This window comes from Musa acuminata, chromosome BXJ2-3 (assembly GCF_036884655.1).
Source record: "Musa acuminata AAA Group cultivar baxijiao chromosome BXJ2-3, Cavendish_Baxijiao_AAA, whole genome shotgun sequence".
NCBI classification, from domain to species: domain Eukaryota; kingdom Viridiplantae; phylum Streptophyta; class Magnoliopsida; order Zingiberales; family Musaceae; genus Musa; species Musa acuminata.
In genome coordinates this window covers 2,511,346-2,528,766 of record NC_088340.1, presented here as the reverse complement: position 1 = coordinate 2,528,766, position 17,421 = coordinate 2,511,346, and the positions used below count along the sequence as shown (strand labels likewise).

The window sequence follows — 17,421 nt, the reverse complement described above, 5'->3', positions numbered from 1 at the left end:
TTATTATATTCTAAGTAAAACTTTTTAGTCAATCGATGATGAATGATAATATCGTTGAGGGCTATAGATGATTGTTATATCGATGGTCAAAGAGAATGATGTTATGATTGATCTTATCGATGTCGATCCGAATATCGACAAATAAGACGAATGACGATTGCAATAGTGACGACGGTTTAATAATGATTATGATAGATCTCGAGAATATTCTTGGAGATAGATGGGATAAAATTTTGGAGGTGAAGTTTGAGGGACTTCTATAATTTCTTACGGAGAGAAAGAAAGTGATGATGAGAAATGAGAAAAAAAATTGACAATAATAATTGAACTGACGTTACTCTGACGTCGCTTTGCATTTGCGTCAATATCAATCGATGCTACTCATTTTATCCGTGATGCAAACAACCTCAATATCGACGGCCAACCAAAGTGCTTGGATGAGTGAACCTCGATGGAGGGGAAATAAAAATCTCGATCGATGATGCAGGACAACAACCTCTTCTTTCGTGGAACAGGGTGTTAAATTGTGGCTTGGAATGCTGCTACCTCCAGAGCAAAGCAAAGACAGACCGGTCTGGCTCTAAAAGGATGAACTGTGTTCGTGTCGATGAGTGCATACAAATAAAGCTTAGACTAATTCAATTGGGAACAGACCAGCACGCCATCACGCGTGCTTTCTTCTTGAATAGACCACAGAAGATATCCTAGAAATAAAGACAGGAAGACTTGACTTGAGATGGACCCAACAGGTGTGAAGAGATAAAATTTAGACTGGTTCAACAAGAACACACCAAAATACATCCAAATCTAATGTAAACCGAAGTTGATATTACAGCAGCAACAGTTCATCAAACACCGGACGCAGACTCTCCAACAGCAATTATATAGCGACAAAACACACTCCTTACGATTAAGATTTCCAAGTCATACACAGCCCATTGGATCCATATTCGTGGGAATCAAGCCTCTCTCACCCTTCTTCCATCCACTTCGAACACGTCACGTCACCTGTCCTGGTTCCTTACACCAGAGCCGGAAGCACCAGGAGCAACACCCCCCCCCTCTCTCTCTCTCTCTCTCTCTCTCTCTCTCTCTCTCTCTAAGCAGGATATCGGATATGAACAAGTCTGTGTGTCCGATAGTCGAACACCGAGCTGTCTTTGTCCTGCCATGGTTGAGTTCCAATCCTCCGCCGCCAGTCGCAATCATCCCTTCGCCACTTGTGCTAATGTCCGACTCAGAAGAGACTTTATACATATGAATACAGAGGAAAAGGAAGCACAAGGTTTCGACTTTGATGCGGAATGGCGATGAACGAATGTAGGCGGTAGATAATACAATGGAATATAAATCATATATTTATAAGGAAGAATCAAACAAAGGAAAGGTTGAAACTTTCTTCGTGTGAGAAGACCGACTTGGCCGATCCTACATCCTAATATATAATCGCATATCACCACTCGCGTCCTCGCCGCCGTTCGCTCCCTATCTCCTCCTGCGCCCTTCCACGTGCCACCAGCGTTGCAGTTGTTGATTCTTCCGTTGTCGACGAGAAGCCAGCCCCGGTTCGGTCTCTTGGCCGTCTGTCTCCGTCGGGGGCGCGTGGGTGCGAGCTCGACTTGGATTTGTTCTTGCTTGGGGGCAATGGGGAAGAGGATCCACGGAGGGGACGTCTCCTCCTTCCTCCTGGCTTTCCTGTGGCTGCAGTTGGGTCTCACCACTGCCAAGACTTCATCGGCTTGGCGGACGCTGAGCGGTACCCTCTCTTTCTCATTCCTACTCTTTCTTTCTTCTTGGTTCTTGGGAAAGAAAGGTAGGAGCTTGCCATCTGGGTTATTGGGTGGGCTTGATTTCAGGTGGCGGCGTTCGGGGAAAGTTCTGTTTCGTTTTTACCCACATCAATATTGTTCCTAGAAAAAAAAATAAAAAAAGGCTTTATTTTTTGTTTCGCTCTCTTTCTTGAAACATTTCATCATTTTTTTAATCTGGAAATTAGTATTTTTGGAAAATAAATGCCATGTTTAAGGTGGATCCCCTCCAAATTCTTGTCCTGTAAATAGCTACTGGGTGGCTTGGAGCTGCATCTTTTGTTCTTTGTTAGTTCTGTTTTCACTTGGTATTTGCTCCAGACATTTCATCTTCATGTAAAGCCGGTGATTCGTGTTTATAAGATTTTGTATCAAGTTCGATAACAGGAAGCTTCTTCTAGGAATTTAACGGGATAAAAAATTTTGGAGCTTATCAGAAATCTAAAGTTTTGCAGAGTCTGATGCTGTTTTCAAACTTGAAAGATAGTTTTTAACCTAAAATTATTCTGAGTTCTTTTTATTTCCTAGATGCTCAACCAAGAGTTTAGGTGGTTGTTTGCTTAACTGGGGATATATAAACATATCTATGACATCTGGAGGTGGAGTGTGACATTTCAATTGATCACCCCGAATGCCGATTGGGGTACTTAGTACTTTATATTTTGTCTCTAGCTGCTAATATTTCCTTTACCTTTGCCAATTAGGAGGTATGGACGAAGATCCAAAGAGAATTTCAGTCAAGTACTAGTACTGATCGGTGAATCTTGCAAAGCTTAGAATTATACTTAAGAAACACTATTGAGCGAGTAGCAATTATCTTTGCACATGCACTATGGTCTACAACCTCCAGAATATTCATGATTCGATGAGTCTAATATGAGAATCCAATCGGTTTCTGCCAATATTTAATGTGTACTTTGCACAAATTTGTGAGGATTGTATATGGTTATCATAATTGTTTAGCCATATCAAAGAGTGATTGAGAATTTGAGATCATGCATGGATACTAAGAAATTAAGTTTGAAGGATTAACATGTTGAGGATGTTACCTTCAATTTGGACTGTTGATGGCTGAAAAAGAAGAGGGTCCAATACATAGTGAAATATGATCTATGCTTGCAGAAAATTGATGATCAAAATATAGTATATTGGTGAAAATGGCCTTGTCCAGGAAAAAGTTTCAAGGAGGTATAGGCATAAACATGGGATCTTTCATAAATTGCTTTGCGTCATTCTCTTTGGAAATGACTCATCATAGTTATTTGTTTCTGTGTGACAAAGTGATTTCAAACGAATTGCATGTGGTATCAGGTTTAGTCTTGTATTTCTCTGTTTTATCAGCATTCCTGCTTACACAACTCTTAATGGAATTTTGTTCTCTGCAATTCATTTACCTTGTTTATATTCTCCAAGTATAACCTATAGTTTTGTTTTTATTGGAAGGCATTGAATTACAGTTTTATCTATGATGTTCGATGCCTTATAATTTTCTGCACCATCCTGAATGCTACAAATGTTATTATATTACAGGTAACTCTCCTGCAATAATAGCTAAGGGAGGCTTCTCAGGATTGTTTCCCGATTCCAGTTACTATGCCTACAAATCTGTCTCACTTTTCAGTGCAAATGATACCACTTTATGGTGTGATGTGCGACTGACAAAAGATAGCGTTGGAATTTGTCTTCCAGACATAAAGTTAGACAATTGCACCACCATCCAATATTACTTTGATAAGGGGAAGAAGACTTACATGGTTAATGGTGCGAATACATCAGGCTGGTTCTCTGTGGACTATAGCATAAGTGATTTAGCACCGGTTACTTGTAAGTATAAAAGATGATGATTTTAGAGTTGTGTTTTTCTATATTAGTCAAAGATAATTTTGCTGTACAGTCAAAAGTTTGCAAACTTGCTTAGCCATTGGTCACATTTTTCATTTTTTCCTGTTTGGCCCTGTTGTCCTCCAATGGTTAAATCATTAATATTTTAAATAGGTTTGAGGATCCCAACAATACCAAATGCTGCAGGAGCTCATTAAATATTGTCAAGCAGATTAAATTTAATGTCAATGAAGATAAACAATCTGAATTTGGTAGCAGATACTATATTAGAGGGAGACTATAGTTCGAGAGTAGATAGTGAAAACTATAGAAGAAAGCCTCTGCACTTCTTCTTTCAGTCATAAGATACACATTCTTCTGCAAGACTTCCAGGCAAACTTTATTTTTTTTTGGGAATTTCTTACAGTGCCATGACGAAGCAAAATTGGAGATCCTTTACCAATCACAATTTACCAGAAAAACAACATAAGCAAGGATAAAAATCCACATGTAATTTGATACAGAAGATTTTTGGCAATTTCTGATCTAGTCACCCTGCAATATGACAAAATCCACTGCCTACCAACAATTAGTTTGATCAACCATCAACTAGTCATGTACAATTTGTTCAGGGTGCCCTGATTCATCTCATATCATCGTCTGATCAACAAGGAGAGAGATCTTTTGTCCCTAGTGATGGTCTGCCCCAATTGTGGCTTGGCGTCAGTTGATTGTTCTTCATCTTTCTTGTGCTGTAGAACTTCTTCATCAGTCTGCTGTTGATTTATATCCTTTTATGGATTCTTCAACAACCAACTCTTCTTTAGGATCTTGTTCTGCATAGGAAGTAGAGAAGCACAGCACAGCACAGCAGGATGCTGGAGAATGTCTAACTCTCTACGGATGTTGATTACCATAAAATTTAAATTACCCAACTTGTCATTAAGAATTTTCCAGTGGGTTTCCAATATAGAAAGTAGGTTAATTTCTCTACTGATTATTAAGACAGGACTGATTGAGAGATTAGGCAGTGATGCTAAGGCGGTAATATGTTGAGAAATACCTAGCATGTCATGCCATATCTGTCATTATCTGTCTGATATGGGCTTCTGGAATTGCTCAGACCTCTACAAGGAAAGAACTTCACATAAGATTACTAGATTTAGATTTTGCCGCAATAAAATAAGTAGAAGCAAACTCGTAGCAATCTATTGTAATCTAGCAACAGTGTTTGGCGTAGAATCTGAATAAGTGTGACCAATAGATCTATGTTTATTGTGAAAAAGACAAAGAACCTGAGATTCACTGCAAGTACTATGAGAATAGAGGAGAGATCAGAGAGTAACAAAAGATAGTGAGAATAGCAAAGAGAGGGGCATATCCTCGGGAATGTGGAGAAAAGCCTGATCTACCTTCTCTCTTGTTTTTAAACACAAACTATTCACTAGTAGTCCTTTTTGTAGAAATTAATCCCACTAGAACAGGAACATAAACTCAACCTGAATTTAATCTATATCTACATTACACCATGCTGCATCAATCTCGGTGGTTCCTAGTTGCTAAATTCATCTTTTACATGCCTTATGATATATCTTGTCATCTTTTAGTATTTTTGTTCCGGATTCTTGTGTATTTCAACCACCATCCAGGATGACTTTGCAGCCCATGTTCTTTAGATGCTCTGTTGCCGAGGCATCAAGTACACAATAATTTACTGTTGTAGAAATTTTAGAGAGCAATGTGATAGTATTAGATAGTTGGATCCTGTATTCAAAATAGGAGTATTAATTATTTTAAGGATTTCAGTGGTGTTCAGCTGTTGATGAACCCATTGTCTAACCATTGCCACCAAATGGTTCATTTCCTCAGGTGGGGAACCATTTTAACATGCTCATGGGAGAGTCCGGGAGGTGATCCTGTGAACCTTGCTTTCTCCTCCTTTATCATGTACCTTACTGACATGATAATGAGTAATGCCAAATATTCGGATGTCCTTAATACCTTTACATTTCAAAATATATTCGTGGACAAATTTTAATTTTGGTATCCAAAATCATTAGCCCTCTTATTAGACAATTTTAATTTTAATTTACCTTTGCATAGAAAAGAAATAGTATTACATTATTTGAATTAAACTGTAATAGTTTATTTCCTAATAGAAAGTGTTCTTTCAAATAAAGATTAGACAATAACAAAATATACATTTTGTTTTATATTTATGATCAATCATATACTAATCATTTGTTACATCTTGAGCAGTGACACAAGCAATTTATTCTCGAACATACAGATTCGACTCTGCTGGATTACCCATACTTTCTGTAGATGATGTGGTGACACAAGTTCAGCCTTCTTCCCTTTGGTTAAATATACAGGTAGGCGTACTTTATTGTTGGTGGAATTTGTTTGTCTGTCAATATTTAGAAGTTCGCAAATAGTTATATCCACCTAACTTCTTTGGTTTTGGATATTCCTTTATGCAGCATGATGCTTTCTATACCCAGCATAATTTGAACATGAGAAAGTACGTACTTTCTCTAACAAAGCGCGTCACTGTGAACTATCTGTCCTCGCCAGAGTTAGCTTTCCTTAGGAAGATAGCACCAAGTTTTAACAACACCAAGACAAAGCTCATTTTCCGCTTTCTTGACAAAGGCATTAAAGAACCCTCTACGAATCGAACATATCGTTTACTGTTGAATAATCTCAAGTTGATTAGGACCTTTGCTTCTGGAATTCTTGTACCAAAGAGTTACATTTGGCCAGTTACACCTGACAATTATTTGTTACCCTACACATCTATTGTCACCGATGCTCATAAAGCTCGGTTGGAGATCTATGCAGCAGATTTTGCAAACGATAACCTTTTCAGCTACAACTATAGCTATGATCCACTAACTGAGTGTCTGTCTTTTATCGACAATGGTTTATTCTCAGTTGATGGGGTGGTGACAGACTTCCCTATAACTCCCTCAGAGGCAATAGGTAACCTTTTTTCTTTCTTTCAACCTGAAGAAATCATCAAATAAGTACTGCTTTACAGAAAATCATCTTCTGTCTCCCCTCTGAAGTTAAAAGTATTGTCATGCCTTTTACTGTAAGCTGTCATGTATGTCCTGTGATCATAGTTTGATCTAGGTGTTCTTATTGGCACTGACTGACTTCTGATTAGTTAAACAGATATCACAAAAATTGCTTGTTAATATAGAAGAATTAATGGTACAAATTATCTGTTGCTTCAGCTTCACTTTAGGTATAAAAGTAAAGACCGTCTTCAAGTTAGTCGGACCACCGAACATTCCTAATCCTTTTACATATACTGTGGCTTGTCCTGTGGATAAGGATTAATTTCTGTTATAAGATTTGGCTGTCCAGGAACATAGTCTATATGGAATTTAATTCTAGATGCAGTAAATGTGTAGATAACCATAATGTTAACAACAACAACAACAAGTAGTTGTAATGTCTGACACTTGGGGTAAACATAATGTCATAATAAATGGAAATATCACTATTGGATTCAAGTGGGATTAATTGGTATACTACCTCTTCGAACAATGTTCAGTTCAAAACAAAAACAAGATACACACAATCTATTTCAAGATATTCCTCCGCTTCCTGTCAAATGAGAAAATTACTCCTTCCATCAAGAAATAACAATTTGTTACTGTTGGGATCAATGATGTTGACACAAATACCATTGATTCCATTGTTCATGCCTATGATCATGATTTCAGGGTTACTTTCCTGCATCTATCATTGAGAGGTACATGTGAAAAATGTCGATGGCAAAGTCCCCTCAGGCTGAGCCATTTGGAAGTTAGATGCTACTTTCCTGTTTGCAGTTACACTGGTTGTCTGTGGAAAGGGACGTAGTCAAAGAGAAACTATTGAACAGGAAGAAGTTTCAAATGTTCACAGTTGATTGAATCGAAGGTAATTGTCAGGGGCAAAGCCTCTCCCCATGATGTGACTCGGATTTTACCTGGCTGGAGAATTAGAACATAAAAAGTTTATGGTTCAAGTGCATATACTGTGTACCATTAATCACCAATGTCAGAATCAGGAAATTGAACTTTAGCTTGTCGTGAATTTGTCTGACTTGAACTAACAGCACTGGAGATCAAAGGCTTCTATTTTGACGCTTAGAAATGGAAGTCAACTGAGAACTAATTACAGCACTGTCTATTATCTATTCCACTGATAAAGTATTTTCTATATTGCTTGTTTTGTGAACTCCATAAGCAAATGAAACCAATCGAATATAATTAGGCTTCTCCTTGGATGTATGTTTGCAGAAATTTGTGCCCATAAATCCTGATATTGTATGAAATAACTTTTCCGGATGCGAACAAGTGCATACACCTACTATAATCTGATATCTGCTTCTCGATCAGAGACTTATCTTCTACTGTATGGTCATTTCGACACTGTAACAACTCATAACATGAGTATGTATTTATTAACATAGTTATTACCTCTTGCAGGTTGTTTTTCTCGGTTAAATAAAAGCAGGGTTGATGGTATGCTGACTTACTTCTAGAACATATTTGCCTTAGGTACAACTGCCACTTATGGTGGATCTTCTCAATCTTTTATTTTCCTTCTGTACTTCAGGAAAACCATTAATCATCTCAAACAATGGAGCCAGTGGAGACTATCCAGATTGCACTGATCTGGCTTACAATAAAGCAGTTGAAGATGGTGCAGATGTAATCGATTGTCCTGTTCAAGTAACACAAGATAGAATTCTCATATGCATGAGTTCAGTAGATCTCATAGAGGATACTACAGTCACAAAGTCACCCTATAATTCCCGGTTTTCCGATATACCTAAACTTAAGAGAACTACTGGCATATTTACATTCAATCTCACATGGAATGAAATTCAAAAGTTGAAACGTGAGTTGATATCTCTTCCTCCTCTTACATTTTAACAGTGACTTAAAAAACCAAAGAGTTGCAATACAATTTGATAGCTTGATTTTTAGGAATCACATTTGTTTGTACCTCAGCAATTGCTATTTCTTCCCTAGGCAGATATGCACATCACATTTAGTTCTGATAGTCTTTAATTTCCTTCACTTTTTCAGTCATCAAGGTACTTGCAAGTGTTGTTATATGGAGGAATGCCTCTTAAAGCATGGCATGTGCCAGTCTCAGCATAATTGACCTGTATGATGTAAATTAAAGAACAGCCCTCTCAGTTTTCTCAAAATTGATTTTAGTATAGTTAGTTTGAAGGCATACAGCATCAGGAAATACAACATGACAGCAACATTCATGATTAAAGGCATACATGTATCTTCTTAAGATAAAGGCATACACCTATCTTCTTAAGATTTTGCATATACAAGTATATAGGTAATGCTAGTTATTATTCATGATCGTTTCTTTCATATTCAAAATTTCATCTTAAAGAAGGAAACTAGAATGCAAATATTCTGAATTTACATGCATAAAATAATTCTAGATTTTCTTTCTTTAATATGAGTAATTTTATCAAAGTGAACTTATTATGATCCCCATGCTTCGACTTGGTTTTTATTTTCTCCTCTTCCAGTTCCTGCAATTTTATTTGCGCCGATTTGTCAATTCAGACAGAAACATTTATGAGTGCATATATAGTAAAGCTTGTAGTTATTTTTTCAGCATTGTGAACACACCCATATGATCCAAAACATAGGGAGTGATGCTAAAGTTGAATTATGTTGGTTTACAGTTACATTAGCTTCTTCTGAATTAGAAAATGTAATGAACCTTTGTCTGGCTACTCATTGTTTTAACGTATTTCTCCTTGGCCTTTACAAAGAGACATAGATGTTAATTTTCATTCATTAGTTTGTCCTAGATCTTTTAATGGTCTTGCAAATGCAAATAAATTTAACATTGATTTACTCATTCTTGTACCATATAAATAGTTAGCGTAATGACAACTGTCTGATACAGATATCTACATTGAGAAGTGGTAATGCCTTAATTATTTCTGAAGTTATTATCATGTACTATCATCTAGGGCAAGCTGGATACTAGTTTATGAGTACTTACAAATGCTTTGAGTCTTATAATGTTCTCCTTTCTTCATTTTGTTCTTTTATCTCTGGTTGTGTCGTGAATTGTATTGCTACCTTTATCTTTAATTTGAAGCTTTTGTATCATGCTTTGACTCTCAACTTTGTTCCTTCCTTCTTCGTAGCAACGAAATATGAATGATCAACTTGCATTTTGCATTTTGCAGCAATAATCTCACAGCCATTCTATCATCTGTATCCTTTGGAGCGGAATCCACGAAACAAAAATAGTGGGAATTTCACAAAATTATCTGATTTTTTGGCATTGGCAAACAAGTCTGTGTCTGGAGTTTTGATCAGCATAGAGGTGAGTATGAATTAATGTCACAGATATGTACCATCAAAGTTTCAGCTAATAAATGAATATATAAAATATCATTACAAACTACATGGCATTATAGACCAAATGAGGTATAGATCAAGCTTCAAAGTTTCCATTTTTTTCACCTAGTTATCTTCACCAGTACTTAGGATGGAATCAGCGTGTCCTATCTCAATCAAGGATTGGCTAGAGACTTACCAGGCATTTGTTGTTTTGTTTGGTTACAGAATGCAGTGTTTATGGCTGAGCAATTAAGAATTGATGTAGTAGATGCTGTCATTTCTACTCTAAATGATGTGGGCTATAACAAAACTCCTTCAAAAGTAATGATTCAGTCAACTGACAGCTCTGTGCTGGTGAAGTTCAAGCAGCTAACCGAGTATAAGCTTGTCTACAAAATCGATGAGGTCGTTGGTGATGCTATTGCTTCCTCGGTAAAGGATATCGAAGCATTTGCTGATGCTGTGGCACTACTAAAGGAATCCATTTATGCTGTCAACAAACTGTTCACAACCAAAACAACAGATCTGGTCCCCAAGTTGCACGCTGCGGGCCTTGACGTGTATGTTTATGTGCTTCGGAATGAGTTTGTGTCTCAACCATGGGACTTCCTCTCAGATGGCACCGTCGAGATCAATGCGTATGTTGTCGGAGCCGGAGTGGATGGGATCATCACAGACTTCCCAGGGACAGCTAGTCGTTACAAAAGTACGGATCCAGCACCAACCTTCAGCATGTTCACCACCATATGTCATAAAAGCTTTAGATCTTTGATGATTTCTATTTCTGCTTTGCCTATCATGCCTTTGGTTTGGTTTTAGAAGGAACTGAAACTGTATGGTGCTCTACATTGTGCAGGAAATTCGTGTAGCAAGTTGGGAAGTAAGAAACCCAACTATATGCTTCCTATCGATGCCGGCCAACTGTTACCGTTGATGGCTCCTGACGCGCTGCCACCAGCCCAGGCTCCGATGCCGGTACTGAACGCCTCTGATGTGGTAGAGCCGCCTTTCCCACAGGTTACACCCAAGGGTTCAGTGGGAGCTGAGGCCCCTCCTCCAAAGGCACCTTCACCTTCGAGTGGGCAACAACAGATCGCATCGTTGTTACTTGCTCTTCCAATGGTAATGCTCTCTGTTATACACCTGCTTGTGTGAGTCATGGGGGAGCCCAGCTACTGATGTGATTATTCTGCTTCCTTTGTTCTTCTTTTCGACTTAATCCTACTTCTGGGATTCATCCTTGTGTTCATTCTACTCATATCTACTCTTATCATGTAAACACTTCACATGTAGCATTGTGCAGGTGAATTGGAACAACCTTTTCCTCATTTCACACAAAACATCTGTTTGCATGGATATGCAGCACCCATAATTGATGGATTTGACTAGAATCTAATTAACATTTTTGCAGCAGAAAGTTTTTCTATCCATTTCCGGAGAAAGAAACAAATCCACACAGGAAGTAGATTATAGGAAAAGTTAGAATTTATTACTTGGTGGCAAACACGATCCTGTATGCGGATTGCAACCTCGTGCGATTGAGCTTTGTCATCGTTCTAAGCCATCTGAAGAAATGAAATTGAATCCTCTTTGCGCATCAATGCTCAGCGGCCCTTTGTTCCTCAGCTAGAACAACTCTCTTTATACCCTTCCTCTACAAAAATATAAACAAAGCATATCATTTGAATGAACAGAACAATGGACATGATAGCAACCCAACAGCAGGGATTAATCTCACCTTTTGACAATTAATGTTGCTCAAACGGAAAAGGTCTGTTGAGTACTGTGCAAGTCACTCTTCATTTGTGCACAGAGCCTTGCTAGCTACTTGACAATAATTAAAGTTTCGGAGAACAGGCCTCCACAAAAAAAAAAAAAATACAGGGAGAATCTTCCTATCTGGAACATTATTTGAAGTCCCCAAATTTCATGCAAAACGTATGCATGTCTCCTGAGAAAAAAAAAACGATACCTGTTATCATTGCCTATGATATTTGATTGTGTATCTTTAGGCACCACCAGAGCCAAACTTCTTTCCGAAGATGAGCAGCTGGAGCTTGTCATAACCAGCAAGCACACCAGTACCAGCGATTGCACGGAGAATATTAGCACCAGCACCCTTGAACAATGACCTAGGACCCTCGTTCTTCAAAATCTTCAAAATATTAGCACCCGCACCCTTGAAACATGGAAAGAGCTCTAATGCTTGACAGCTTCTCCAGAGGTCATCATCATTCTTCTCCTAACAGTGGATGGGATAGGATGCAAGTCCAGCACCATTCTGCAGAATGAGATACTAATCAAAAAAAGGCCAAGTTGACAGATGCAGCAGATAATGTTAAATGCTTGTGTCCTTTAAAGAACAAGGACAGCAAATAGCCAAAAACCCAACTGAAGACCACTCACTATAATTTGATATTTACAAGGAAAAAAAAACCAATTGATCAACTGAGAACTTGCTACTCTCAAGATTTATCTAGAAAGCACAATAGAGTAAGTTTGCTGATAGAGCAAGAAAAACAAACCTGCAGCTTCCCTGTAAGGAGTACTGGCTTCAGAGAATCATACATTCCAAAATATACCATCTGAATTTAGGGTCTTGCGATAGTCATCTATAAGGCCATTAAATTGCCTTTCCCCTCCCTTCATTGCTGCTTTTGCACCATTTGCCAAATGTGTCAGGGTATAGTCCAGAGAATACACAAAGAGCAAGAAAGAAGCACCAGCAGCACCACCTGATGCAAGATTGCCTGCAAACCATTTCCAGTATCCATCTTTGTCTTTCTTGAAATTAAACATCCTCTTAAAGTAATCATTGAATGCAAAGTTCAGTGCCTGACAAGCATTAAGATTTGGTAAGCAAACACAGCATTTTTACAAAAGACACATATAACATCAAATTGTTACATCCAAAAGTTATAAACATTGCATCCAACAGTTATTAATAAATTAATATTATATTGCATAAAGTCCTTCCACAAACAATGTGCTCCTCTTTCTGATTGAAGGCTGAATAACATGACATATGTTCATCAGATATGACAATTAATAACCATTATGAGGGAAAAAAGAAACTAGGAAAACTAAGGCTTTATGCAACTTTGCAACTGTCTGAGGTATGCCATGTATTTCCTTGTGTCATTTGACACCATAAAAAAGCAGTGTTCATTGACATTCCGAGGGGCCACCATATATTTTCTTCTTCATAAAATAGAAGTGTCGCCAAGTATTTCTAATTCGATATGGCTCATCTCACATTAATAATGAACTGATTCATCTCAAACATTCAATTGTGCCAAGAGTCACATCTAGAATACAGAAGAGGAAAAAGGTATTCAGCAGAATAATTATTCGATAGTTACCTCAACTAACTGGTGCCAAAAGTTCACAATACATTATAATGCTGATGGAGATACTGAGAGATATGAAGATCATATAGAGTGTACAAAAAAAAGCCCAATCCATGCAGCAAGAGTTTCGACAGACATGGGTGTCCGTGGTGCTGTTATTGTCCATCATACTGACAATCTACAGTAAAAGTCTACAGTTCATTGAGTTGTCAGCATATCAGCTGAGAATTCTCAAGCCCTTTGGTTTCAAAAACCCGAAATCATGAGTATCAGAACTGGGCCATTTAATATTGAACCGCACTGGTCTGGTCCGATCATTTTTTACTTAGAACATAAAATCACAATTACATCCTAAAAAGGAAAGACACATTGTATTACAGAGATAAAGTCTTTTCTTTTCTTTGGGTTTCATACATGGAAGTTTCATTCTTGTTGCTGTTGCATGTTGCCTGAGACAATTGACAGAGAAGAAGGCCAAGAGAAGGAGTGAATGCTGGTTCACAATCCATAAATCAGAGGCCCAAGTCTTTGTTTCCGTTTCTGCCTCTCCATGTCGGTCCATGTCACTGACACATTGTGAAGACTGTAGTAGGGTGGAAGAAAAAGAGGGAAAGCTGGAGCCAGGTTAGATGATATATACCTACATCATTAGTTATACTACACTTGTCCACCAACCCCCTCCCATAGACAAGCCTGTTATTGTGGTTTCATTGGTTACTGTGCCATGCCAGCAGCATGATGCATACCAATCCACTGGCTAAAAGAAAAGGTGTCACCATCAGTTGAATCCTTACTTCAGATAATCAGAAAAATGACATTTCATCATAAATAAATCATCTAGTCAAGTGGTCACACAATGTATATCAATTTTCATAATACACTTTTGCTCAACTTAACCAAGTTTTCTCTCAAGTTTGATCAGTAAAACACAGAAAACAAGAGGCAGCTAGGCAGAGCAGAAGGAGATTCTGATCATACAGAGTAAACTCGAGTTAACTTCTATGACTAAAACATCCATGATGAATTAGGAATACAGAAAATACAGTCACAAGCCAAGCTCTACACTCAGATTTGAAATCACATGCATGTCATTTTGTCAATCCATGGTGGTGCTAAATTTACATTATACCAGGTTTTCTAGAGAACATTCTACCGAATTTAAAATACAAGAGAACATCTATGCAAGTAGAAAAACTCACCTGAGTGGGAAAGTAACGAATAACATTTGCATTGTTTCCTCTCCAATAGTGACAAAGTCCCTTCATCCTTAATTGCATGGGCAAAGCAGCCTGTAATTCCTTTGTAAGGTTCAGAGAGGCGACCAGTCTTAATCATCTCATCCTGGTTCTGTATCAGTAGCTTCACACGTTCAATGGGTGCAGCAGCAGTCTCTGAAACCGCAGCAGAAACACCACCCACAAGGAAATCGATAGCAAAGCATGCAAACCCTTTCTCCACACAGTTGTGACTGCAGGAACATCCTAAGTACCAGCAGAGAACCGCATCAGTTGTTTCTGAAACCCCCAACTGACATAATTTCCAGATGTGAGGCGGCTCTCATACCAGGAGGCTACAGAAATTGTAGTTTCTAGCCTGTAAATCTTGAGAGAACTGTGATCTGAGATGGAATTGGCTGGTGACCTTCTGAACGACAGTTGGGTAATTGACCTGATCGGCCATGGCTTGCTCACAAATAGTCCTAGACAACAAAACTATCTTAGTTTTCAGCAACTGATAATGGAGACATATTAAATATAGACTAATAGAGCAACCATTTTATTTATAAAATGAGAAGAATTCTTAGTGTTCCGTCACAGAATTACATAAGGCATGAAAAAGCATAAAAATTATATTTCCAAAACATGGTAGGGCAATATATTTCTCCCATTTAATACAGTCAAAAATAAAAAAAGGCTTCCCAAATATTCTGGTGTTGTGATTAGAAATACCTCGCAAGGGATTATGAACAACCGAAAAAGCAATGAGTTCTATGCGAGCATGATTTATCAAGAAACAAATTTGCAATCCTAACAACTTTATATTTATAAGATAAGCATGATTTATTGATGTCCATGGGCCTGAGAGTGTGAAGAAAAGGGTAAAGAAAACCTTATAGTAGTCCCACAAATCGACCAGATATCAAATATGAGTTGCCTATTACCGTCGAGAGATAGATTCAACGTGTAATGAAATCAAGATGCATCAGAAAGTTCGATTGAAATTTTTCGCAAAGATCAGGGACCGCAGAAGATTTTTTAGCTGTGAGATCCCAAGGCCAGGACTATCAAGCCTAACAACTTCAGCTTCTTTAAGGAGATCCGCACAGAAAGCATCAACTTTACGATCTCAACGTATTCACAAAAGCTGATGAGACACGATGGAGCTACAAACCAAGAAATGGCCTTTGAACCCAGATCTACATTGAAACCCACCCTTTTCAATTCCCTTTCTTCTTTTTAGAAATACCTATGAAGGGGGACCCAATTGGTCGTAACACAGATCTATATGTAAAACATGGAAGATTACCGTCCATCTTTGTTCGGATCCAAGACCTACACCTACCCCAAATGATAATAGATAGACTAAACAGAAGAAATTGAAGAAGAAACACATGATCTCGGCAATCGAAATCAGAGGAAGAGATGCTGGCATCGACAATCGATTGCTCGCACGAGAAAAAGAAAAAGAAAAGAAGACCCCGCTAAGGAATCGACGAAAAGAAAGAGGATGAAAAACCCACGGAATCGACGACGTAGTGTAAGATCTGAGGAGATTACCTTCGGAGGCGTCCCTGCGTCTGTACCTCCCTCCCGCGTTCTCTCCGCCTCTTCCACCTTCGCAAGGGAGGCGAGTCGGCGACTGAGTTTGTAAAGTTCCGATCGAGTGGGACCGTCTTTCCTACACTGTGAGAGGAGTGGGGGTGGGTCCCACACATCGGTGCCCTGCTTCCTCGCCAACCACAGCGCAGGTATAAGACTCCACAAGCGTACGACGGAAGTTGTTCGATGGCAACGATGCTGTCAAAACGCCAACCAATTGTCTCCAACCTTCTTCAAGTTCGTCGGCTATCATCATCGTTGCTATTGTTGCCATAGTCATGAACGGAAGCAGAGGCGTGAGAGAGATGGAGTCGATAGACAAAAGATGGTGGCTGAGGTTAAATTCGCAACTAAACGAAGAACAATAAAGTGCGTAGAAAGAGGCGGAGCCTTCAAGAACAAGTGATCACCAGTATGACGATTCCAAGACGCCTCGTCTGTAACCAGCCACAGTAAATGCTACCAGCGTTTAGGTCGTCGAGATCTGAGAATTCACTGGCGATAATTAGCATACACGAGAATCCGATGAATGAAGCAAAACTCGGCAGAATTGCATCATTCTCGCTGCACAACTTCGTGCAACGATCTCTAGCTTGTTGTTCATTTGCCTGTGTGAAATCTACAGTCTGAAATATAGTGGCCATAAACACGTCATTATGGCCTGCCGGCGAGCTGCTGAAATCACTCTCCCAAAAACGAAAAAGAGCTAAAGGCGTCATCTTTGTGATGTCCGCAGAACCCAACACCAGTCCTCATCTCCTAAAGTCCGCTACAAGCGGCTTTTGGAAAGACCGGGCGGCGGTGGCGGAAGTGGTTCTGGGAGAGGTAGGAAGCAGAGTATTGGTTGGTTCCTGAGCTTTCATGGGCTCAAGTTAAAGGCCTCTCTGTTCATCGGCCACATTTATTGGTCGTGCCAAGCCATGTTAGCCCACAAACAGAAATGGCTCGTAAGGTTCCTGATAAGCATGTTGAATTTGTGGCATTTTTCTCTTCTTTCTTTGATGAGTTGAATCGTCAGCACATTAATGGTATCTGAGCGTCGCAAAGGAAGATTTTGCTTCAGTTATGCTGACGGCGTGACAACGATGATTTTAAGAAAAATCAGACTCCCCTGTTTCTGAAGAGAGAAGGCATGTATGACTTCAGCCACTTCTTCGTGACTACCCCATACATTGATTCTTGTCGACTGTCTATATCCATGATTTCCTTTGTTTGCTTGTTGGTGAAT

General features: G+C 38.8%; 1 protein-coding gene and 1 pseudogene across 1 annotated transcript; one reads left to right on the top strand and one right to left on the bottom strand.

The window, feature by feature from the left end:
- The first annotated feature begins 1,179 nt into the window (after window positions 1–1,179).
- LOC103976986 (glycerophosphodiester phosphodiesterase GDPDL3) lies at window positions 1,180–11,352 on the top strand. Its single transcript, XM_009392365.3, has 9 exons — window positions 1,180–1,756; window positions 3,339–3,632; window positions 5,889–6,004; window positions 6,113–6,614; window positions 8,117–8,152; window positions 8,247–8,531; window positions 9,868–10,007; window positions 10,250–10,730; window positions 10,881–11,352. The coding sequence occupies exons 1-9, from the start codon at window positions 1,645–1,647 to the stop codon at window positions 11,177–11,179; spliced, it is 2,265 nt and encodes a 754-aa protein (XP_009390640.2). The 5' UTR covers window positions 1,180–1,644; the 3' UTR covers window positions 11,180–11,352.
- LOC103976985 (ADP,ATP carrier protein 1, mitochondrial-like) lies at window positions 10,036–17,042 on the bottom strand (annotated as a pseudogene).
- Window positions 17,043–17,421: the final 379 nt, after the last annotated feature.

What these genes read in the sequence shown, in the direction of transcription:
- LOC103976986 (XM_009392365.3), top strand. Translation starts at nt 1,645, where the DNA reads ATGGGGAAGAGGATCCACGGAGGGGACGTCTCCTCCTTCCTCCTGGCT. An exon ending in AACTCCCTCAGAGGCAATAG is followed by an intron (nt 6,615 to 8,116) that starts GTAACCTTTTTT and finishes TACCTCTTGCAG; the next exon opens with GTTGTTTTTCTCGGTTAAAT. An exon ending in TGAAATTCAAAAGTTGAAAC is followed by an intron (nt 8,532 to 9,867) that starts GTGAGTTGATAT and finishes TGCATTTTGCAG; the next exon opens with CAATAATCTCACAGCCATTC.